This window comes from Coregonus lavaretus, assembly GCF_964263955.1.
Source record: "Coregonus lavaretus genome assembly, contig: HAP1_SCAFFOLD_2239, whole genome shotgun sequence".
Lineage (NCBI taxonomy): Eukaryota > Metazoa > Chordata > Actinopteri > Salmoniformes > Salmonidae > Coregonus > Coregonus lavaretus.
In genome coordinates, this window is record NW_028156438.1 from 18,065 (window position 1) to 42,886 (window position 24,822).

Consider the following 24,822-nt stretch of genomic DNA (forward strand, 5'->3'; position numbering starts at 1 on the left):
TCCCCTTCAAAGCATAAAAAGTAAGTCTGCCCCTAGAAGGCGTGGTCTAGGGGGAAGTCACATGATATAAACGATATATAAACAAATGTCACATGATTCGTGGCTATTTTTCCAAGATGGCGACTCTGCTGTATGCAGCGTTTGTGTTCCTCCTGTTATTTCAAAGCGGCGTTTGGGGCTTTCCCGTCCGTCAAACACCCCAAGAAAGTCCTACATGTGGATACAAGGTACGTTTATAGTTCCAATCCCTATTGTGGTGAATAATAACGCAGCTGACCGTGATAGAAAAAGCGAAAAGAAACACTGAAACCTTATTTTGGTATAGCAGCTTTGATTAACTTCTTCATGTTTTCCTGGTTTAGCCGATCAAATACTTCCATTTCAAACACTTTCATTTTCGTGTAGAGAACACAGTAGCAGACGTTGTATTCCTGGCACAACAGATTTTTACTTCCACGTGAAACGTGAATGCAATCTACAAATCCCATTCTAGCTAGTCAGTCTTTCACTACGGTAATATCATTGGTGGTTGAATAAAAAATGTTATAGCTAAGTAGCCTCTGACATGCCTCTCTCCTTCCCATAAACATAGCCCACCAGCTAAAATCACTAATCATTGTGTGTCTGTGTGCTACACATCCAAGTCATGTCATGCGACCAAGCCTGGGATGTTGAACGTCCACCTGGTCCCCCACACCCACGACGACGTCGGCTGGCTCAAGACCGTGGACCAATACTTTTATGGAGGTCTGTATCTCTCTCTCTCACACACAGTCTTGTTTTACTAACCTTGTGGGGTTACGCAATTGATTCCCATTCAAAATCCTATTTTCCCTAACCCCAAAACCTACCTCCTAACCTTTAACCTTTAATTCGAACCCTAAACCCCCTAGAAATAGCCTTTTTCCTTGTGGGGACTGGCAAAATGTCCCCAGTTGGTTGAATATTTGTTAGTTTACTATTCTTATGGGTGCGTCTGGTTAAACATGTCTGGTTATATTCTGGTATAGTCCACACACAGTAAGTAACACCAGCTGCCCATTGTATCTTCTCATTCACTGTGGTCTAACAAACCCAGTCCCCCCCTATCAGATCCAGTCCCCCCCTATCAGATCCAGTCCCCCCCTATCAGATCCAGTCCCCCCCTATCAGATCCAGTCCCCCCCCCCCCCCCCCTATCAGATCCAGTTTCCCCCCCTATCAGATCCAGTTTCCCCCCCTATCAGATCCAGTTTCCCCCTATCAGATCCAGTTTCCCCTGGCACAACTGTGGTTTTCTAACAAACTTCTCATAAGTGAAATGAATCATCTATCATGTGGCTCACATCTACACAGACAAACACACTCATAAACAGGGATGGCATAGGTCAAGGTGGTGGAGTTAACAGTTTAACTGACCCATTGTTAAAAACATAGTCGTTAGGCTTTTATTATAGGCATACATAACACCTACAATAACCTAGAATCACATGGTTTTACAGTTCAAACCTCATGACTGTGTGTGTGTAGATGTGAACCGCATGATAGATGTTGTATCACGTGTCCATATGTGTTATCACATGTTAGTGTGGTCTCTATCATTTCTGTGTGTGTGTGTCTATCTAACCTTACACTGTGTGTGTGTGTGTGTGTGTGTGTGTGTGTGTGTGAGATTGTGCACGAATGCATGTGCATGCGTGTTGTCTAACCTGTGTGTGTGTGTATAGCCATACTGTGTGTGTGTGTGTGTCTATCTAACCTGTGTATGTAACCTGTCTGTCTTCCAGACCGTAATGACATCCAGCACGCGGGTGTGCAGTACATTCTGGACTCTGTGGTGGACCAACTGCTGAAGAACCCTGACCGACGCTTCATCTACGTAGAGACAGCCTTCTTCTACCGCTGGTGGAAACGACAGACTGATGACATGCAGAACACTGTCAAACAGCTAGTCAATGAGGGTGAGGCCAGAGGGGTTATAAAGCCTTTATAAGCATGTTATGAAGTAGTTATAAAGCAGTAGAGTCCGCCTTCTACCACTGGTGGAGGAGCCAGTCAGACAGCATGCAGAGTACTGTCAAACAGCTCGTTAATGAGAGAAGGGATGTAGGCGTTAGAGAGGTGTAATAACAGTGTTATAAAGCAGTCATACAGATGTAATAAAGCATCATCTCTCACCTGAGTGTGACTGCTCCTGGTGGTGTTATTGAACAGATGCAATTCAGAGGTTATAAACAGTTGTAACCCCTTTAACCTGTGATTAGGTAATATATTACTTTAAATAATGATTTTAATTATTTATAATTAGTTTTCATCCCTTTTGTCTGGCTCTCCCTCCCCCTCCATCCTCTCAGGGCGGTTGGAGTTTGTGAACGGGGGCTGGTGTATGAGTGACGAGGCCACCACCCACTACAGTGCGGTCGTAGACCAGATGACCATGGGCCTGCGGTTCCTCAACGACACGTTCGGACACTGCGGTCGCCCCCGCGTCGCCTGGCACATCGACCCCTTCGGACACGCCCGCGAGCACGCCTCCATGTTTGCACAGGTAAGGGTCGTATTCATTAGTGCACACAGTAATGTTTCTTATTGGACAAATACAGGTAGGTCCCTCCCTGTTTTGGCCAGTTTGGTTCCTAGTGAGTACAACCCACAATCTCCTGTCTCTCTCTACCTCACAATATCCTGTCTGTCAGCCTTTCTCTGTCTATTCTTGCCCAGGAAAATCTCTTCGACTCCTTTTTCCATCATGTCTTAGTCCATTGTATGAATAGATAGAGAGAGAGTCTTGGATGGTTGTACTATCGTCTGTTGAAAGGTTGTCAGTGTCATAAGGTTCTTGTGAGATCCCAAGTTGGGAATAGAAGTGGGGATAGCATTTTTTACTCTGTTTTCCTAGTCAAAAAGAACACTTGAGACAGCATGAGTTTCCCTTGTCTTTCCATTCAGTTCAAAGGTCATTTGTTATGTCAGAGGGACGATTGGAGTCCTTACTGTGTTTGTTGTATTGAATGGGCGGCAGGTAGCCTAGCAGTTAGTGTTGAGCGTTGGTCCAGTAACCGAAAGCTTGATAGTTCGAATACCAGAGCCGACAAGGTAATATTTCTTGAAGGCACTTAACCCTAATTTGCTCCAGGTGGCGCCATACTACTATGGGTGACCCTGTAAAACAGCACATTTCACTGCACCTATCCGGTGTATTTGACAATAAAAACATCTTATTTTTTAGTGTGTGTATTCTCTCTGTTCCAGATGGGTTATGACGGCTTCTTCTTCGGTCGTCTGGACTACCAGGATCGTAGCAGGAGGATGGCAGCCAGGGAACAGGAGATGTTGTGGAGGGCCAGCGAGAGCCTCACCCCCCCCATGGCTGACCTCTTCACTGGTACTGACCTTTGACCTTCAACCTCTAGCAATATGGCAACAGCTTCACGTAGTCGTTCCATTAGATATTTTCTGTCATATGCTTACACCCTAATCAGTTTTTGCAATAGACCCGGGTTATCAATATTACTTTCCCTTTCGGCACTAACATTTACATTTTAGTCATTTAGCAGACGCTCTTATCCAGAGCGACTTACAGTTAGTGAGTGCATACATTTTCATACTGGCCCCCCGTGGGAAACGAACCCACAACCCTGGCATTGCAAGCGCCATGCTCTACCAACTGAGCTACAGGGGACTGTCCTCTCTCCCCACTTTCAAGTGTAGTCTATAGTCTAACCCCCCTCTCCCTGGTCAATGTTTAGATGGGATACAGTTTATGTCAAATTGACGTCAAAAGTTGATTTTTTTAAAGCATTTTAGTGAACCCTAAACCCTTTTCCTAACATTAACCTCATTATCCTAACCTGCTACATTAATTCTCCTAACCTGCCGTGGAAGTTCTCCTAACCTGCTACGAAAAGTCAATTTTGACAAAAGCTGTACCTCCTAGACAAAACCCCTCTCCCCTCATCAATACTGACCTCACCTTCAACCCCTGATCTCTGAACTCTAGCCACTGCTGTAGCCTAACCCAGCCCGCTCTCCCCTGGGTATCGTCCCTAACAGGTACGACCCTCCAGACGGCTTCTGTTGGGACCAGTCATGTGATCAATACTGACCTGACCTCCCACCTTTGAACCCTGACCCCTAGCACCCCTGTAGCCTAACCCAGCCCCCTCTCCTCCAGGTATCCTCCCTAACGGGTACAACCCTCCGGAGGGCTTCTGTTGGGACCAGTCATGTGACGATCCACCAATCAGAGACGACCCTGATCTGGAGGACTATAATGTTGACGATGTGGTGACCAGGTTCCTCAGCATTGCACACACACAGGTTAGAGATGGCACACACACACACAGGTTAGAAATGACACACACACACACAGGTTAGAGATGACACACACACACACAGGTTAGAGATGACACACACACACACACAGGTTAGAGATGACACACACACAGGTTAGAGATGACACACACACACACACACACACACACACAGGTTAGAGATGACACACACACACACACACACAGGTTAGAGATGACACACACACACAGGTTAGAGATGACACACACACACACACACACACACACAGGTTAGAGATGAGACACACACAGGTTGGTCACACACACACAGGTTAGAGATGAGACACACACACACACAGGTTAGTCATAATAACACACACACTCTCTCTCTCCTCTCTCCTGCTCCAGGCATTGGTGTATAAAACCAACCACATCATAATGACCATGGGGTCAGACTTCCAGTATGAGAACGCCAACCTGTGGTATAAGAACCTGGACAAGCTCATCCACTACGTCAACCAGCAGCAGAGTAACGGCTCTAAAGTCAACGTTCTGTACTCTACACCCTCCTGTTACCTACAGGAGCTACACAGGACTAACCTCACATGGTACTATACCACTATACTAAACTATACGATGATATTATAATACTAAACTATACGATGCTATTATAATACTATACTAAACGATTATATGATAATACTATACTAAACTATACAATGCTATTATGATACTATACTAAACTATATGATTACATTCTAATACTATACTAAACGATTATATTATTATACTAAACAACGCTATTATAATACTATACTAAACTATACGATGGTATTATAATACTATACGATGCTATTATAATACTATACGATGCTATTATAATACTATACTAAACTGTCACGGACAGAAGAGGACCCAAGAGCGCAAGTTCAAATTCAGAGTTCTTTATTGACGGTTTCAGGCGGGAAGAGGAGTGCCAGGGGTGTCAGGGGTTCCAGGGGTGCTTGGGGCTCTGGGGTCTTTCAGGGTCCTGTGGGTACCTGTGCTCCGGGGGTCACCAAATGTCCGGGGGTGTCCAGTCCAAGTGCTTAGTGTGTGTGTTCCCCAGTGATGGAGCGGCGTATCGGGCTGAGGGTGGTGAAGCGTCTGGGCACGCTCATCTGGTGGTCGGAGACCTGGGGGAACACACACACAACAGCAATATGAATGGCAGGCAGAAGTACAGATCAGGGCTGGGCAAATATCGTGGTGAGAGACAGAAAGCAGAATCGAGTTACCGGAGGGGCTGAAGATCGGAGAGTAGTCGAGGTCCAGAAGGCAGGTCGGGATAGACGGGGCAGTAGAACAAGGAGGCAGTCAAGAAAGGATCGGTATCACAAACAGGAGTCAGAGCGCAGACAGGCAGGTTACTGGTCCGGGTTTGAAGACGATCTGACAGGGCTTGGCTGAAAAACAGGGCTTGATATACTGGGAGAGGTTAGTGGGGAAATGCAGTTCAGCTGGCAGAGTAATTAGAACAGAGTGAGGCAAGGTGAGGATGGTGAGTGGGAAATGCAGTGCAGCTGGCCAGGTAACAAGAGCAGAGCAGGGCGGAGCCAGGTGGAGCTCGTTAGGCAGAGTAGGGAGAGAGTGAGCAGAGTGGCAGAGAATTGAATGCAATTAATGTTGCTACCAGGGAGAGAGAGTGCTCATGACAGGACCCCCCCTCCAAGGGACGGCCCCAGAAGTCCCAAGAACAACATCATGCCGGGAGGGTGGAGGGGAGCAGGCGGCGGGTCAGAACTCCTCCGAGCGGTCCGAGTGAATCTCCTCATCCTCAGAAGGAGCTGGAGGGTCACGGTCGGGAGACAGGACAGGCACTGAGACAGGAGCAGGGTCAGGCACAGGACAGGAAGCAGGGCGGGCAGGACGGCTAGGAACCCCTCTTGGACGGCCCCTACGGATTGCAGGCTGATCAGGATGTAGTCGGTGGAAGTCAGTGATAAGGGTCCGGTCCACTATCCTCCTGGCCGGGATCCAGGTCCTCTCCTCTGGACCATATCCCTCCCAGTCAACGAGGTACTGGAGACCCCTACCCCTTCGCCTAGAGCGGAGCAGCCGCCGGACGGTGAAGACAGGACCGCCATCTACGAGGCGCGGAGGAGGTGGCGCCGGAGCTGCAGGGACCAGGGGACTTTCATGGACCGGCTTGACCTTGGAGACGTGGAAGGTGGGGTGGACCCGCATGGAAGCGGGCAACTGAAGTCGGACCGCCGTTGGACTGATGACTTTCTGCACAGGGAAAGGACCAATGAAGCGAGGGGCCAGCTTTCGTGATTCAACCCGCAGCGGCAGATCCCGGGCAGACAGCCAGACCTTCTGACCAACCCGGTAAGTAGGTGCTGGGGTCCTCCGTCGGTTGGCACCGACGGCGTAGCTGGTTCCAGACTTCAGGAGCACAGTGCGAGCCTGGGCCCAAGTGCGGCGGCAGCGGCGGGCATACGCAAGAGCAGACGGACAGGTGGCATCCGCCTCCTGGCTGGCAAACAGTGGAGGTTGATACCCGTAGACACACTGAAAGGGGGAGAGCCCGGTGGAGGAACTGGTGAGTGAATTATGGGCATATTCCACCCAGAGCAGGTGTTGAGCCCAGGCCCGGGGATTTTGGGAAGCCACACACCTCAGTGCCTTCTCCAGCTCCTGGTTCATGCGTTCAGTCTGGCCGTTTGACTGCGGGTGGAATCCAGACGATAGGCTGGCGGTGGCCCCAAGGAGATGACAGAACTCCTTCCAAAAGGTTGCTGAGAATTGCGGGCCCCGGTCTGACACTATATCCTGGGGTAGGCCATGGATACGAAACACATGTTCCAGGACCACCTGGGAGGTCTCTTTAGCAGAGGGTAGTTTGGGAAGGGGCACGAAGTGGGTCATCTTACTAAAGCGGTCAACAATGGTAAGGATGACTGTGTGTCCGTCAGAGGGCGGAAGGCCCGTAACAAAGTCCAGTGAAACGTGGGACCAGGGCCTCTTGGGTATGAGTAGGGGTTGCAGCAACCCAGCAGGAGGCTGGTTGGGGGTCTTGTTTCGGTTACAAGTGGGACAAGCTCGGATGAATTCTCGGACATCCCGTCTCATCCGCCGCCACCAGAACCGCTGGCGGACCAGATGAAGGGTGCGAGTGATGCCGGGATGACAGGCCAGACGGGATTCGTGCCCCCACTGAATCACAGGTGACCTGAGATTTGCTGGAACAAACAGACGGTTGGGGGCGCTGGTGCTTGGACCTGGCTGGTCCCGAAGAGCCTCCATGACCTGCTTCTCGATCTCCCAGGTGAGGGCCGCTACGACCAAGTGGCTGGGAAGAATGGGGGCTGTCATGGCGGTGGTCTCGTCCTTCTGAAACATCCGGGAAAGAGCATCAGGTTTGATGTTGCGAGATCCCGGGCGGTAGGAGAGCGTGAAATTGAAGCGCGTAAAGAACAGAGACCACCGCTGTTGACGGGAGTTCAGCCTCCTGGCTGTTTGGATATACTCCAGGTTCTTGTGGTCTGTCCACACTACGAATGGTTCCTTTGACCCCTCTAACCAGTGCCGCCATTCTTCAAGGGCGAGCTTGACAGCCAACAGCTCGCGGTTCCCAATGTCGTAGTTGCATTCGGCAGGGGTTAGCCGACGGGAGTAGAAGGCACAGGGGTGCATCTTGCCATCCTCAGCTGCTCTTTGAGAAAGCACTGCACCCACTCCCACGTCCGAAGCATCTACCTCCACCACAAACTGCCTTGCTGCATCTGGCATCTGGAGGATGGGAGCAGAAGTGAAACATGTCTTGAGGATATTGAAGGCCTTATCAGCAGCTGATGTCCATTGGTACGGTTGTTTAGTGCTGGTTAGCGCCGTGAGGGGTGCAGCCACTGTGCTATAGTTTCTGATGAATCTCCTATAAAAGTTGGCAAAGCCCAGGAACTGTTGCAACTTTTTCCGAGACTCAGGAACTGGCCAGGAAGTGACAGCCGACACCTTCGTGAGATCCATCTGAATGCTGCCCTCGGTCACCACATACCCCAGGAATGAAACGGTTTTGGCATGGAACTCGCACTTCTCTGCCTTCACGAAAAGAGAGTTCTCCAGCAGGCGGCGCAGGACCAACTGGACGTGGTGCGTGTGTTCTGACAGAGTCTTTGAGAATATTAAAATATCGTCAAGGTACACAAATACGAACGTATTTAGCATGTCCCTGAGGATATCATTCACTAGGGCTTGAAAAACTGCTGGGGCATTGGTGAGGCCGAAGGGCATGACGAGATATTCATAGTGGCCGGTTGGTGTGTTGAACGCTGTCTTCCATTCGTCTCCCTCCCTCATCCGCACCAGATGGTAGGCATTGCGAAGGTCCAGCTTTGTGAATACAGTGGCTCCCTGCAGCAGTTCGAAGGCAGACGAAAGTAAGGGCAGTGGGTAGCGATTCTTAACCGTGATGTCGTTCAGACCCCGGTAATCTATGCATGGACGAAGAGAACCGTCCTTCTTGCCGACAAAGAAGAATCCCGCTCCTGCGGGGGAAGATGACGGTCTAATTATCCCGGCGGCAAGAGAGTCATTAATGTAGTCCTCCATGGCCTTTCTTTCCGGGGCTGACAGTGAATACAGACGACCCTTGGGAGGTGCTGTGCCAGGCAGGAGATCAATCGCGCAGTCATAGGGTCTGTGTGGGGGTAGAGATGTCGCCTTGGATTTGTTGAACACCTCTTTCAGGCTGTGGTAACAGGCCGGAACATTGGATATGTCGGGGGTAGCGCTAGATCTTTCCCGGTGAACGGGCAGGGTGGCCCCCCTTAAACAGGTCTGGTGACAACTCCTTCCCCACTCACGGACTGTTCCTGTCTCCCAGTCGATGTGGGGGTTGTGCTGACGGAGCCACGGGTATCCAAGAATGAGTGGTTGGCCAGGTGAGTGTAGGAGGTGAAACTGGATGGACTCCTGGTGGTTTCCTGACAGCAGGATTGTCACAGGGGCGGAGATATGAGTGACAGTGCCAAGATGATGCCCATCCAGGGCTCGTGCAGGAATGGGTTGTGTCAGTTGATGATGGTTCACGCCCAGTTGCTGTGCAAGCTCAGGGTCCATGATGTTTGCTTCGGCTCCGGAATCCACAAGGGCGGCCAATGTATGAGTCTTGTCAGAAAGCTGAAGGCGGAGATGAAGCAGGGTCTTTCGGATGGAGGGAGACTGAAGGCTTGTTGAGCTCACCCGGATCTCCCCTACACCTGGTGAGCTGCGGCTTTTGCCGGACAAGTGGCGACACGGTGATTTTCGCCACCACAGTAGAGGCAAAGGTTGGAGCTTAGACGGCGCCGACGCTCCTCGGGAGTCAGAGAGGCACGGCCAATCTCCATGGGCTCAGGCTGATTGAGTTGGCTATGGGACTTGACAGGCAGGGGCTGGACAGAAGCGGTATCGACCCGAGTGCGGATGGCAGGTTGACTGAGACGGCCCTTCTCCCTCCTCCGGGTCTGTATACGGCGGTCAATGCGGACGGCAAGGTCAATGGCGGCATCAAGCGTTGAGGGCGGGTCATGGGAAACAAGCTCGTCTTTGATATAGTCCGCCAGGCTATGGAGGAAGGCTTGCACCAGTGCCTCTGGGTTAAACGAGCTTTGACTGGCCAGGGTACGAAAGTCAATGGAGAAGTCTGCCACTGTCCGATTGCCCTGACGGATGGTGAGCAGAGCTTGTGACGCTTCGGCTGTTGGCGAGCCTAGGTCAAAGACCTTTAACATCTCCTCCTCAAAGGCACTGAAGGAGGCACAGGCTGGGGTTTGCCGGTCGAATTCCGCCGTTCCCCACAACCGAGCTCGACCGGTGAGATGTGTGATGACATACCCCACCTTGGCTCCCTCTGTTGAGAAAGTCCTGGGCTGTAGTGCAAACTGGATTCGGCAGCTGCTCAAGAATGGTCTTACTTGCTTCTGGTTGCCATCAAAACGTTCCGGGTTCCCAATCTTTGGTTCAGGAGCGTGGGGATCTGGTGGCAGCACTGCCGGGCCTGCAGCATTGGGACCTCCAGCGGAGGGATGAAGGAGTGTCGGTGGTACAGGAACAGAAGGACCAGGGGGGGGTGCAGGTGGAGTAGCCGGGTTTGAGAGTAGTTGCAGGGCTTGGGCTAGCTGTTGTTGCTGCAGTTGGAACTGTTGTTGCTGCTGGTTGAATAGCTGGAGAAGGGAAGCGATGTCGCCAGCCATCCGATTTATGTCTCCCTCAGAGCGTTCCAGTCGCTGTAGGGCAGTCATCTCTGGCTCTTCTTCCATCGTGGTCAGGGAGTGCGCTGGGTCCATGATGGTCAGATCGTTCTGTCACGGACAGAAGAGGACCCAAGAGCGCAAGTTCAAATTCAGAGTTCTTTATTGACGGTTTCAGGCGGGAAGAGGAGTGCCAGGGGTGTCAGGGGTTCCAGGGGTGCTTGGGGCTCTGGGGTCTTTCAGGGTCCTGTGGGTACCTGTGCTCCGGGGGTCACCAAATGTCCGGGGGTGTCCAGTCCAAGTGCTTAGTGTGTGTGTTCCCCAGTGATGGAGCGGCGTATCGGGCTGAGGGTGGTGAAGCGTCTGGGCACGCTCATCTGGTGGTCGGAGACCTGGGGGAACACACACACAACAGCAATATGAATGGCAGGCAGAAGTACAGATCAGGGCTGGGCAAATATCGTGGTGAGAGACAGAAAGCAGAATCGAGTTACCGGAGGGGCTGAAGATCGGAGAGTAGTCGAGGTCCAGAAGGCAGGTCGGGATAGACGGGGCAGTAGAACAAGGAGGCAGTCAAGAAAGGATCGGTATCACAAACAGGAGTCAGAGCGCAGACAGGCAGGTTACTGGTCCGGGTTTGAAGACGATCTGACAGGGCTTGGCTGAAAAACAGGGCTTGATATACTGGGAGAGGTTAGTGGGGAAATGCAGTTCAGCTGGCAGAGTAATTAGAACAGAGTGAGGCAAGGTGAGGATGGTGAGTGGGAAATGCAGTGCAGCTGGCCAGGTAACAAGAGCAGAGCAGGGCGGAGCCAGGTGGAGCTCGTTAGGCAGAGTAGGGAGAGAGTGAGCAGAGTGGCAGAGAATTGAATGCAATTAATGTTGCTACCAGGGAGAGAGAGTGCTCATGACACTAAACTATACGACTCTATTATAATACTATACTAAACTATACAATGCTATTATAATACTATACTAAACTATACAATTATATTATACCACTATACTAAACTATACAATGCTATTATGATACTATACTAAACTATATGATTCTATTCTAATACTATACTAAACGATGCTATTATAATAATATACTAAACTATATGATTCTATTATAATACAATACTAAACTATACGATGCTATTATAATACTATACTATACGATGCTATTGTAATACTATACTAAACAATGCTATTATAATATTAAACTAAACTATATGATTCTATTATAATACTATACTAAACTATACAATTATATTATAATACTATACGATGCTATTATAATACTATACTAAACTATATGATACTATTATAATACTAAACTAAACGATGCTATTATAATACTATACTAAACTATACGATTCTATTATAATACTATACTAAACTACACGATGCTATTATAATACTATACTAAACTAGATGATTCTATTATAATACTATACTAAACAATGTTATTATAATACTAAACTATACGATTCTATTATAATACTATACTAAACTACACAATGCTATTATAATACTATACTAAACAATGCTATTATAATATTAAACTAAACTATATGATTATATTATAATACTATACTAAACTATACAATTATATTATAATACTATACGATGATATTATAATACTATACGATACTATTATAATACTAAACTAAACGATGCTATTATAATACTATACTAAACTATACGATTCTATTATAATACTATACTAAACTACACGATGCTATTATAATACTATACTAAACTATACGATTCTATTATAATACTATACTAAACTACACGATGCTATTGTAATACTATACTAAACTAGATGATTCTATTATAATACTATGCTATACGATGCTATTATAATACTATACGATGCTATTATAACACTATACTAAACTATACGATTCTATTCTAATACTATACTAAACTATACAATGCTATTATGATACTATACTAAACTATACGATTCTATTCTAATACTATACTAAACGATGCTATTATAATAATATACTAAACTATATGATTATATTATAATACAATACTAAACTATACGATGCTATTATAATACTATACTATACGATGCTATTGTAATACTATACTAAACAATGCTATTATAATATTAAACTAAACTATATGATTATATTATAATACTATACTAAACTATACAATTATATTATAATACTATACGATGATATTATAATACTATACGATACTATTATAATACTAAACTAAACGATGCTATTATAATACTATACTAAACTATACGATTCTATTATAATACTATACTAAACTACACGATGCTATTATAATACTATACTAAACTATACGATTCTATTATAATACTATACTAAACTACACGATGCTATTGTAATACTATACTAAACTAGATGATTCTATTATAATACTATGCTATACGATGCTATTATAATACTATACGATGCTATTATAACACTATACTAAACTATACGATTCTATTCTAATACTATACTAAACTATACAATGCTATTATGATACTATACTAAACTATACGATTCTATTCTAATACTATACTAAACGATGCTATTATAATAATATACTAAACTATATGATTCTATTATAATACAATACTAAACTATACGATGCTATTATAATACTATACTATACGATGCTATTGTAATACTATACTAAACAATGCTATTATAATATTAAACTAAACTATATGATTCTATTATAATACTATACTAAACTATACAATTATATTATAATACTATACGATGCTATTATAATACTATACTAAACTATACGATACTATTATAATACTAAACTAAACGATGCTATTATAATACTATACTAAACTATACGATTCTATTATAATACTATACTAAACTACACGATGCTATTATAATACTATACTAAACTAGATGATTCTATTATAATACTATACTAAACAATGTTATTATAATACTAAACTATACGATTCTATTATAATACTATACTAAACTACACAATGCTATTATAATACTATACTAAACAATGCTATTATAATATTAAACTAAACTATATGATTATATTATAATACTATACTAAACTATACAATTATATTATAATACTATACGATGATATTATAATACTATACGATACTATTATAATACTAAACTAAACGATGCTATTATAATACTATACTAAACTATACGATTCTATTATAATACTATACTAAACTACACGATGCTATTATAATACTATACTAAACTATACGATTCTATTATAATACTATACTAAACTACACGATGCTATTGTAATACTATACTAAACTAGATGATTCTACTATAATACTATGCTATACGATGCTATTATAATACTATGCTATACGATGCTATTATAATACTATACGATGCTATTATAATACTATACTAAACTATACGATGCTATTATAATACTATACTAAACTATACGATGCTATTATAATACTATACTAAACAATTCTATTATAATACTATACTAAACTATACAATGCTATTATAATACTATACTAAACTATACGATTCTATTATAATACTATACTAAACTATACGACTCCCGAGTGGCACAGCATAAGGCACTGCATCGCAGTGCTAGCTGTGCCACTAGAGATCCTGGTTCGAGTCCAGGCTCTGTCACAACCAGCCGCAACCGGGAGACCCATGGGCGGCGCACAATTGGTCCAGCGTCGTCCAAGGTAGGGGAGGGTTTGGCCGGCAGGGATGTGGGTTCGTTTCCCACGGGGGGCCAGTATGAATTTTTTTTATAATTATAAAAAATTATAAAAAATAAACATGTGGGCATTCACTAACTGTAAGTCGCTCTGGATAAGAGTGTCTGCTAAATGACGTAAATGTAATAATACTAAATTAAACTGTATGTCTAGCTCCCTCACGACGCCAGAACAGCGGAGTCACTGACCACCTTCCGGAGACACTTGAAACCCTACCTCTTTAAGGAATACCTGGGATTGTATAAAAGGAATCCCCCCCCCCCCCCCCCCCCAAAAAAAATATATATATGTATATAAAACAAATGAAAATTAAAAATATACTCTAAAAATTAGAAAAATATTAAAAATAATAATTGTAAAGTGGTTGTCCCACTGGCTATCATGTACCAATTTGTAAGTGGCTCTGGATAAGAGCATCTGCTAAATGACGTAAATGTAGCTAGCTAGTCAGAGTAACAGCTCTAAAGTCAATGTTCTCTACTCTACACTCTCCTGTTACCTACAGGAACTACACAGGGCTAACCTCACATGGTTGGAGATAGTTAGAATACTGGAAATATGTAATTAAATTAAGTACAGTTAATTTACATTTTCTCTCTTTCTTCTCTCACCTCCCTCCATTTTCTCTTATTCCCCCCCCCCCCCCCCCCCGTCAGGCCTCTAAAGGGAGATGATTTCTTCCCCTATGCTGACTCAGCTCATGACTTCTGGACAGGATACTTCACCAGCCGTCCAGCCCTCAAACGCTATGAGAGGATCAGCAACAGCTACCTGCAGGTACAAGACTCAAACCTTAGACAATGGCTTTGTCTGAAAAGCATACAAGCTGTCAAATCTTTGGCCGTGTTTGAGAGCATCAAAACCGTGATGTATCATGGATAAATTGTGACTGACTGACTGATCTACAAGTAATATTGAGTAGTTATTTATGATGTACGGTGATTTGTAGATCAGTCAGTCTCGACTTGCCTTTAAAGTTGGCCATTGATTCCTCCTGATTCGTCAGTTCCTTGCCTCCCGCTAAAACCAAATTGGAGGAGGAGGTCGAAGGGGAGGGACTTGGAGCCTCTTCTCCAATGAGCTTTCAGAGGGAGGTGAGGAATCAAGGATGGGAGGAATCATGGATTTGACAGCTTGTACACTTTTCATGCAAAGCCACTATCAATCAAACACATTGACTCAGGGATGAAAGTTCAGTACTCACACACTGAGGACATGTTTGAAGACTTTTCGTCAATACATCCTTCCTCTCCTCCCTCTTGTTTCATAGACGTGTAATCAGCTGGAGGTCCTTGGTGGTCCCATCTCAAGGAAAGGTCCCTTTGGAGCTGGAGACAGTGAGACCATGAGTAAGTGGCTAGTGTACACACTCATCACATTCAAGTGCACTACTTCATCACTACATGAGTTGACTACGCCTATTGGCAGTCGGACACTCTGTTTCAATGTCCATACTAGCATGCTTCTTAGAATGAAGCAATGTATTTAGATATGCATTCTAAGTAGTATGCTAATGTAGATATTAGGGGGGATGTGTTTATAAAATGTATTAATAAGCTTGAAGCTGATTAGAGGACAGCAGGGTTGACAGGGAGAGTTTTGGGTTGTGATTGGTAGAGAAGGCCATGGCAGTGGCTCAGCATCACGACGCCGTATCCGGGACGGAGAAGCAACACGTTGCCAACGATTACGCTAGGAGACTGGCCATTGGCTGGGCACACTGCCAGGTATCTACCTTGTGCGTGTTCTTTCAATTGATCCATGCAGTCTCTCTTGTTAGATGAACTGTATATGATTGACTCCCTCCCCCTCTTCTCCCTCCCTTTCTCCCTCCCCCTCTCTCCCTTTCTCCCTCCCCCTCTCTCCCTCCCCCCTCCCTCCCTCCCCTCTCCCTCTCTCCCTCCCTCCCCTCTCCCTCTCTCCCTCCCCCCTCTCTCTCTCATCCCCTCTTCCCCCCCCCTCTCTCTCTCATCCCCTCTTCCCCCCCCCTCTCTCTCTCATCCCCTCTGTCTCCCCCTCTCCTCTCACTCTCTCCCCCTCTCTCCCAGGTGTTGGTCAGTAACACTCTATCCTCTCTGAGTGGATCATCTGCTCCTCGTGTTTACTGTGAACACCTCAACATCAGTGTGTGTCCCCTCACAGAGACCAGCAAGAAGGTAACACACACAAAGGCACACACACACACTCACAATTCCTCTTTGGTTCCGTGAAGTTAAATTCCCCTCCTCTCTTTTTCCATGTTTCTCTCTCGCTCTCTGTCAGTTCTCAGTGAATGTGTACAACCCTCTGGCTCGTCCAGTCAGTTGGCCAGTGAGACTGCCAGTCAACGGGACGGCCTACAGTATCTCAGACGCTAACGGCAAGGCTGTGGACAGTCAGGTGTGTGTGTCTGTCTGTGTGTTTTGATAATGATTTACCTAAACGATTGTCATATGTAGTTGTTCAATAACCCTTGTTATGACAGTTATCTATTGTGTGTGTGTGTGCGTTTGTGTACGACTCGTGTGTGTGTGCGTTCCATAACTATCCCCACCCCCTCAGGTGGTCCCAGTGTCCCAGGCCACAGCGGCAGTGCGAAGGGGCAGGGGGTACGCTGTCAACGAGCTGTTGTTCCAGGTTCAGGCCCCTCCGCTGGGCTACAGCACCTACTCTGTCTCCCTGCTTCAGAACGGGGCTCCATCTCCACAGGCCTCTCCACTTCCCAGGGCTCCCAAGGCTGTACAGAACAAGGTCTGGGTCTTATGGCCGTACAAAGACTTACTTTATACTATGAAAGCGAATATATTATGTATCGATATTATGTCATCAATGGAGACGCATATTTCAAAATGTATAATATGTCGCCATGATGATGACATAATATCAATGTATAAAGTCAGTTGGAAACTTTTTGGAAAAGTATTGTATCTAGGTTGTTTTTAGATTTGGATGTCACCTGTTCTGTCACTTTGATGTGCCTCCTCTAGTTCCTCAGGGTGACCTTTGACCCAGAGACAGGTCTCCTCAGCAGCCTCAGTAACCTGGAGACACAACAGACTGTCAAACTGTCACAGAACTTCTACTGGTTAGTACTACTTACTCTCTCTCTACCTCTCCATTTCTCTCTAACCTTCCATCTATCTATATATATCTATCTATATATATATATATATATATATAAATAATAATAATATGCCATTTAGCAGACGCTTTTATCCAAAGCGACTTAGTCATGCGTCCATTATTATTTATTTTTTTGTGTATGGGTGGTCCCGGGGATCAAACCCACTATCTTGGCGTTACAAGTGCCGTGCTCTACCAGCTGAGCTACAGAGGATCTCTCTCTACCCTTCCATCTCCGCTCTCTACCCTTCCGTTTCTCTCTACCACTCTACCCTTCCGTTTCTCTCTACCACTCTACCCTTCCGTTTCTCTCTACCACTCTACCCTTCCGTTTCTCTCTACCACTCTACCCTTCCGTTTCTCTCTACCACTCTACCCTTCTGTTTCTCTCTACCACTCTACCCTTCCGTTTCTCTCTACCACTCTACCCTTCCGTTTCTCTCTACCACTCTACCCTTCCGTTTATCTCTACCACTCTACCCTTCTGTTTCTCTCTACCTCTCTACCCTTCCGTTTCTCTCTACCACTCTACCCTTCCGTTTCTCTCTACCCTTCCGTTTCTCTCTACCCTTCCGTTTCTCTCTACCCTTCCGTTTCTCTCTACCACTCTACCCTTCCGTTTCTCTCTACCACTCTACCCTTCCGTTTCTCTCTACCACTCTACCCTTCCGTTTCTCTCTACCACTCTACCCTTCCGTTTCTCTCTACCTCTCCGTTTCTCTCTCCCCTTCCGTTTCTCTCTACCATCCCTTCCGTTTCTCTCTACCTCTCCATTTCTCTCTACCTCTCCATTTCTCTCTACCATTCCTTCCTATTCTCTCTACCTCTCCATTTCTCTCTACCATTCCTTCCTATTCTCTCTACCTCTCCATTTCTCTCTACCATTCCTTCCTATTCTCTCTACCTCTCCATTTCTCTCTACCATTCCTTCCTATTCTCTCTACCTCTCCATTTCTCTCTACCATTCCTTCCTATTCTCTCCCCATCCTATTATTTTCTGTTATCTTTGTATGCTAGCATTGTTACATTGAGGGCTTTTCTGTCATCTTTGCTCTGTGTATGTATTCTGTAGGTACAATGCCAGTGATGGTAAAAACTCAGAGAGTATTCAGATGTCAGGGGCCTACATCTTCAGACCTAACACCTCTACCCCCTTCATCATCAGCAAGACGGCTAAGATAGAAACACTACAGGTACCTACTGCACTATACTGCTACAGTCAACAGGCACATTTTTCATGTAGTGTATTTACTTCCATATGTTTCAATATAATTCTATATGCAGAAGACCCACTATTAAACATTCAAGAGATTCATTCTAGTCATCTCATTATTTATTTTCTCTGCCTTAACCCCCTTCTGTTCTCTTATTCTTCTTCCATCTCCATCCCTCCCCCCTCTCCATGTCTCCCTCCCCCCTCTCCATGTCTCCCTCCCCCCTCTCCATGTCTCCCTCCCCCTCTCCATCAGAACTCCGTGGTGCAGGAGGTGAGACAGTGGTTTAGTCCCTGGGTCTCTCAGGTGGTCCGTCTGTACACAGACAGCAGGGCTCTGGAACTGGAGTGGACTGTGGGCCCTGTGCCTATAGGGTGAGTGAAGGGCTCAGAGCCACACAGGGCCTGGTCACAAATAATGCACTGGAAGGAGAATGGCGTGTCATTGAGGTAGCCTGTGAATGTCTGGCAGTAGGAGTGAGTCTTTTAAAAGGACTGTAAACTGACTAGAAACTATTCCTGTACCATAGATTATAGTGTTCTCTCTCTCTCTGCACCCCCCCCTCTCCCTGTCAGTGATGACCTGGGTAAAGAGGTGATAAGTCGTCTAGACAGCAGCATCAACTCCTCTGGTGTCTTCTACACTGACTCTAATGGCAGAGAGATGCTGCAGAGACGGTGAGGAACCTGTGTGTGTGCGCATGTGAGAGACGGAGCGAGAAACAGTGTGTGTTTCACAAATCTACGCATCTGTATAATCTGTTCATTATGGAGTACCGTATTCCAGTTGTGTGGGTTCAGACACATACAGTATACACCCTAATGCATTGTACTGTATATCTGTATCTGACAGGAAAGACTACCGTCCCACATGGAACCTGAGACAGTCTGAGCCAATCGCTGGAAACTACTATCCAATCAACTCTAGAGCTTACATTAAGGTGTGTCACCTTGGTCATACACCTCTGTCTGCCACTCTTTCTTCCCTCTCTCTTTCTCTTATGATCATGCACTTTCTTTGCCTCTTTTCACTTACTCTCTTTCAGTTACAATTCCTTTTTCTGTGTTAGCCTTCTGGTTCTAAACTCTCCGGCTCCCCCTGCTGTTCTCTTCTTCACTCTGTTTTACAAAGTCATGAAGTTTACGTGATATTATCTGACAAACAATAGTCAATCATGACTTACACTGTGTGTGTGTGTGTGTGTGTGTGTGTGTGTATACAGGATGACAAGGACCAGCTGACTGTAGTGACCGACCGCTCTCAGGGAGGAGGCAGCATCCAGGATGGATCACTGGAGATCATGGTAACATATACTCTCACTACTCTCATTTTTCATGTGGTAGCATTTTGGCATCAGACATCATCTGTGTTTATGTTTACGTCTCACCTCTTTCCCCCGGTTCCACACCCTGTCTATCACTGTCATATCTTACAGTCTCATCTCACCCCCAGCTCCACACCCTGGCTATCACTGTCATATCTTACAGTCTCCTCTCACCCCCAGCTCCACACCCTGGCTATCACTGTCATATCTTACAGTCTCCTCTCACCCCCAGCTCCACACCCTGGCTATCACTGTCATATCTTACAGTCTCCTCTCACCCCCAGCTCCACACCCTGTCTATCACTGTCATATCTTACAGTCTCCTCTCAACCCCAGCTCCACACCCTGTCTATCACTGTCATATCTTACTCTCCTCTCACCCCCAGCTCCACACCCTGTCTATCACTGTCATATCTTACACTCTCCTCTCACCCCCAGCTCCACACCCTGTCTATCACTGTCATATCTTACAGTCTCCTCTCACCCCCAGCTCCACACCCTGTCTATCACTGTCATATCTTACACTCTCCTCTCACCCCCAGCTCCACACCCTGTCTATCACTGTCATATCTTACAGTCTCCTCTCACCCCCAGCTCCACACCCTGTCTATCACTGTCATATCTTACACTCTCCTCTCACCCCCAGCTCCACACCCTGTCTATCACTGTCATATCTTAGTCTCCTCTCACCCCCAGCTCCACACCCTGTCTATCACTGTCATATCTTACACTCTCCTCTCACCCCCAGCTCCACACCCTGTCTATCACTGTCATATCTTACACTCTCCTCTCACCCCCAGCTCCACACCCTGTCTATCACTGTCATATCTTACTCTCCTCTCACCCCCAGCTCCACACCCTGTCTATCACTGTCATATCTTACAGTCTCCTCTCACCCCCAGCTCCACACCCTGTCTATCACTGTCATATCTTACACTCTCCTCTCACCCCCAGCTCCACACCCTGTCTATCACTGTCATATCTTACACTCTCCTCTCACCCCCAGCTCCACACCCTGTCTATCACTGTCATATCTTAGTCTCCTCTCACCCCCAGCTCCACACCCTGTCTATCACTGTCATATCTTAGTCTCCTCTCACCCCCAGCTCCACACCCTGTCTATCACTGTCATATCTTACACTCTCCTCTCACCCCCAGCTCCACACCCTGTCTATCACTGTCATCTTACACTCTCCTCTTACCCCCAGCTCCACACCCTGTCTATCACTGTCATATCTTACACTCTCCTCTCACCCCCAGCTCCACACCCTGTCTATCACTGTCATATCTTACACTCTCCTCTCACCCCCAGCTCCACACCCTGTCTATCACTGTCATATCTTAGTCTCCTCTCACCCCCAGCTCCACACCCTGTCTATCACTGTCATATCTTACAGTCTCCTCTCACCCCCAGCTCCACACCCTGTCTATCACTGTCATATCTTACAGTCTCCTCTCACCCCCAGCTCCACACCCTGTCTATCACTGTCATATCTTACAGTCTCCTCTCACCCCCAGCTCCACACCCTGTCTATCACTGTCATATCTTACAGTCTCCTCTCACCCCCAGCTCCACACCCTGTCTATCACTGTCATATCTTACAGTCTCCTCTCACCCCCAGCTCCACACCCTGTCTATCACTGTCATATCTTACGCTCTCCTCTCACCCCCAGCTCCACACCCTGTCTATCACTGTCATATCTTACTCTCTCCTCTCACCCCCAGCTCCACACCCTGTCTATCACTGTCATATCTTAGTCTCCTCTCACCCCCAGCTCCACACCCTGTCTATCACTGTCATATCTTACAGTCTCCTCTCACCCCCAGCTCCACACCCTGTCTATCACTGTCATATCTTACTCTCTCCTCTCACCCCCAGCTCCACACCCTGTCTATCACTGTCATATCTTACAGTCTCCTCTCACCCCCAGCTCCACACCCTGTCTATCACTGTCATATCTTAGTCTCATCTCACCCCCAGCTCCACACCCTGTCTATCACTGTCATATCTTACAGTCTCCTCTCACCCCCAGCTCCACACCCTGTCTATCACTGTCATATCTTACAGTCTCCTCTCACCCCCAGCTCCACACCCTGTCTATCACTGTCATATCTTACAGTCTCCTCTCACCCCCAGCTCCACACCCTGTCTATCACTGTCATATCTTACAGTCTCCTCTCACCCCCAGCTCCACACCCTGTCTATCACTGTCATATCTTACGCTCTCCTCTCACCCCCAGCTCCACACCCTGTCTATCACTGTCATATCTTACTCTCTCCTCTCACCCCCAGCTCCACACCCTGTCTATCACTGTCATATCTTAGTCTCCTCTCACCCCCAGCTCCACACCCTGTCTATCACTGTCATATCTTAGTCTCATCTCACCCCCAGCTCCACACCCTGTCTATCACTGTCATATCTTACAGTCTCCTCTCACCCCCAGCTCCACACCCTGTCTATCACTGTCATATCTTACAGTCTCCTCTCACCCCCAGCTCCACACCCTGTCTATCACTGTCATATCTTAGTCTCCTCTCACCCCCAGCTCCACACCCTGTCTATCACTGTCATATCTTAGTCTCCTCTCACCCCCAGCTCCACACCCTGTCTATCACTGTCATATCTTACAGTCTCCTCTCACCCCCAGCTCCACACCCTATCTATCACTGTCATATCTTACAGTCTCCTCTCACCCCCAGCTCCACACCCTGTCTATCACTGTCATATCTTACACTCTCCTCTCACCCCCAGCTCCACCGTAGGTTGCTGTACGATGACGTCCGGGGTGTAGGTGAGCCCCTCAACGAGACGTCTGACATTTACCCAGAAGGCCTGGTGGTCCGTGGTCGCCTCCTCCTCTCCCTCAGCCCCCCTGCCACGGCCGCTGACACACACCGCCCCCTAGCACAGGAAGTGGTACTGCAGCCTCTCATCACGTTCACCGACGGAGAGCTGCACCCTAATACCAGACTGGAGGTGAGAAATGGGCTCTATCTCCTATCTGCATCTCCTTGCCTCTTTCTCAACCGTATTGGAGGAGAAGGTCCAAGGTCCCTCCCCTCAGGCCTTCTTCTCCAATGGATTTTGAGAAGGTGAGGAGTGGATGCGAGGAATCTAGGAAAGGAGGAGGGAGAGAGTGAAGGATGAGGCTGATTGAGGCACAGTTATCAGCTCTGCAGATGAAATAAGAGTGTCACTTTGGACTATTGAAATTAACCAATCTTTTTTAACTCGCTCTCTCCCCCCCCCACCTCAGTTCTCTGGGCTACAGGCAGTGCTGCCCCCTGCTGTTCACCTGTTGACAGTGTCTCAGTGGGACCAGGACTCAGTGCTGCTCAGACTGGAGCATCAGTACCAAGCCTCCGAGAGCAAGGAACATTCCCAGCCTGTTTCTGTTAATCTGCAGGTTAGTTATATGTAATACTGTATACACACAGTGCTGCTCAGACTGGAGCATCAGTATCGGGCTATGGAGCGCAAGATTAACTCACTGTCAACCTACAGGTTCTTAACACCCACACGTATGCATACGACCCATAAACAAAGTGAACCCTTTTAATAATACCACACATTCCTCAGTCTCAACATGTAACAACTGTTATTCACAAGTAAATTAATTTCAAACCACTTTGAAAACATGAAATAAAATGCAATGGTCCATTCTCTACTCTCTGATGTCAGTACCACACACAGTCACTCACACACTTCTCTCTCTGTAGAAGCTGTTCTCCACTCTGGATGTGCTGGGTGTGTCTGAGATGAACCTGTCAGCCAATCAGTGGAAGGATGAGATGACTCGTCTGGACTGGAAGGCGGAGTCAGGTACACTTGCGTTTATTAGTACTCCAGGGCTGCATCACACAGGTCTAACAAATTCCTTCAGCTCTCTGCTTAGTCAGCCCTCCAGGACGAGTGAAGACCTTTGACATGCTTTATTGTAGCAGTAACAATTCCTTTGTTAGTCCATTGTGGAAGTTGGCTTTTTGCTGTGTTCATTGCACAGAACTTGATGCCTGTTGTCTCCATTTGCCTCAGGTGAGAAGCCCCTGCCGAAGAGAGAGGGAGACCCCTCTATGTGGGAGGTGAACCTCAAGCCCATGGAGATACGCACCTTCCTGCTCCGCGTCAGGCAGAGATAGTCAATCACCAACCTCCGTTCCAGAACGAGCCAATTACCAATCAGCACTGCAGTATCAATCAACCAATCCCTGTGGCTTAGCAATTGTGACCTCACTGCCTTGATTGGATGTAAATAATTTGGGGTCTGAGTACCTCTGTCCACACGAAGATGAATTAAATGAACAGGATTTGTCATAATTCAGTTGACATGAGTGGGTTTGAAATAAGCTCCTGTAAACTAGGTCTTATAGAAGAGCTTATTTGCTGAAGCTGCCTGAACAATTCCTTTATATTGTATTTAAACTCCATTTTACAGTGCCAATACCACAACCTTTCTGGTCTTCCAAAGCCATTTCATAACTACTTATCAACATGTTAGTGACAAACTATTCACACAGTATACACCTGTTACCCATATTTTTGTTGATATTTCCTGATACACATACTGGTGCACATTTTCTACAGAGCGAGTGATTATTATTATTCTGTGGGATTTGTATTTCTCTCGAATGTGCCTTTCGTAATTGAATGCCTTTTTTTAAATTAGTGGTTTAGGCTGCATTTACACAGGCAGCCCAATTATGGGCAAAAGATCCAATCTGATTGGTCATAAGACCAATTAGTGGCAAGAGCCGAATTGAACTGCCTGTGTAAACACAGCTTGTGTTGAATCTGAGTGATCAATGTGCAGCTGATATTAAAAACCCAGGTTCTTTCTCAGTGTGTATTCATTACCCATTCTTCCCCAATATTATATTCATATATATAATATACAACTTAATATTTGCTACAACGGAAGTCAAAGCTAAGGACAAAGTCAAAACAAATAGAAAATTATGACTGGTGGTATAAA

At 46.3% G+C, this 24,822-nt stretch overlaps 1 protein-coding gene across 1 annotated transcript; it reads left to right on the forward strand.

The window, feature by feature from the left end:
* Positions 1–85: 85 nt before the first annotated feature.
* On the forward strand, positions 86–24,689 carry man2b1 (mannosidase, alpha, class 2B, member 1; the record flags this gene model as incomplete). Its single annotated transcript, XM_084200342.1, is given in 24 exon segments — positions 86–106; positions 108–227; positions 645–747; positions 1,767–1,940; positions 2,334–2,527; positions 3,232–3,364; positions 4,154–4,299; positions 4,680–4,879; positions 14,864–14,984; positions 15,478–15,556; positions 15,825–15,934; positions 16,256–16,363; positions 16,470–16,586; positions 16,749–16,937; positions 17,174–17,271; positions 18,382–18,502; positions 18,779–18,897; positions 19,099–19,200; positions 19,376–19,463; positions 19,746–19,826; positions 22,602–22,826; positions 23,107–23,256; positions 23,570–23,672; positions 23,886–24,689. Coding segments are annotated over 24 exon segments (3,006 nt in total). The 3' UTR covers positions 23,990–24,689.
* Positions 24,690–24,822: the final 133 nt, after the last annotated feature.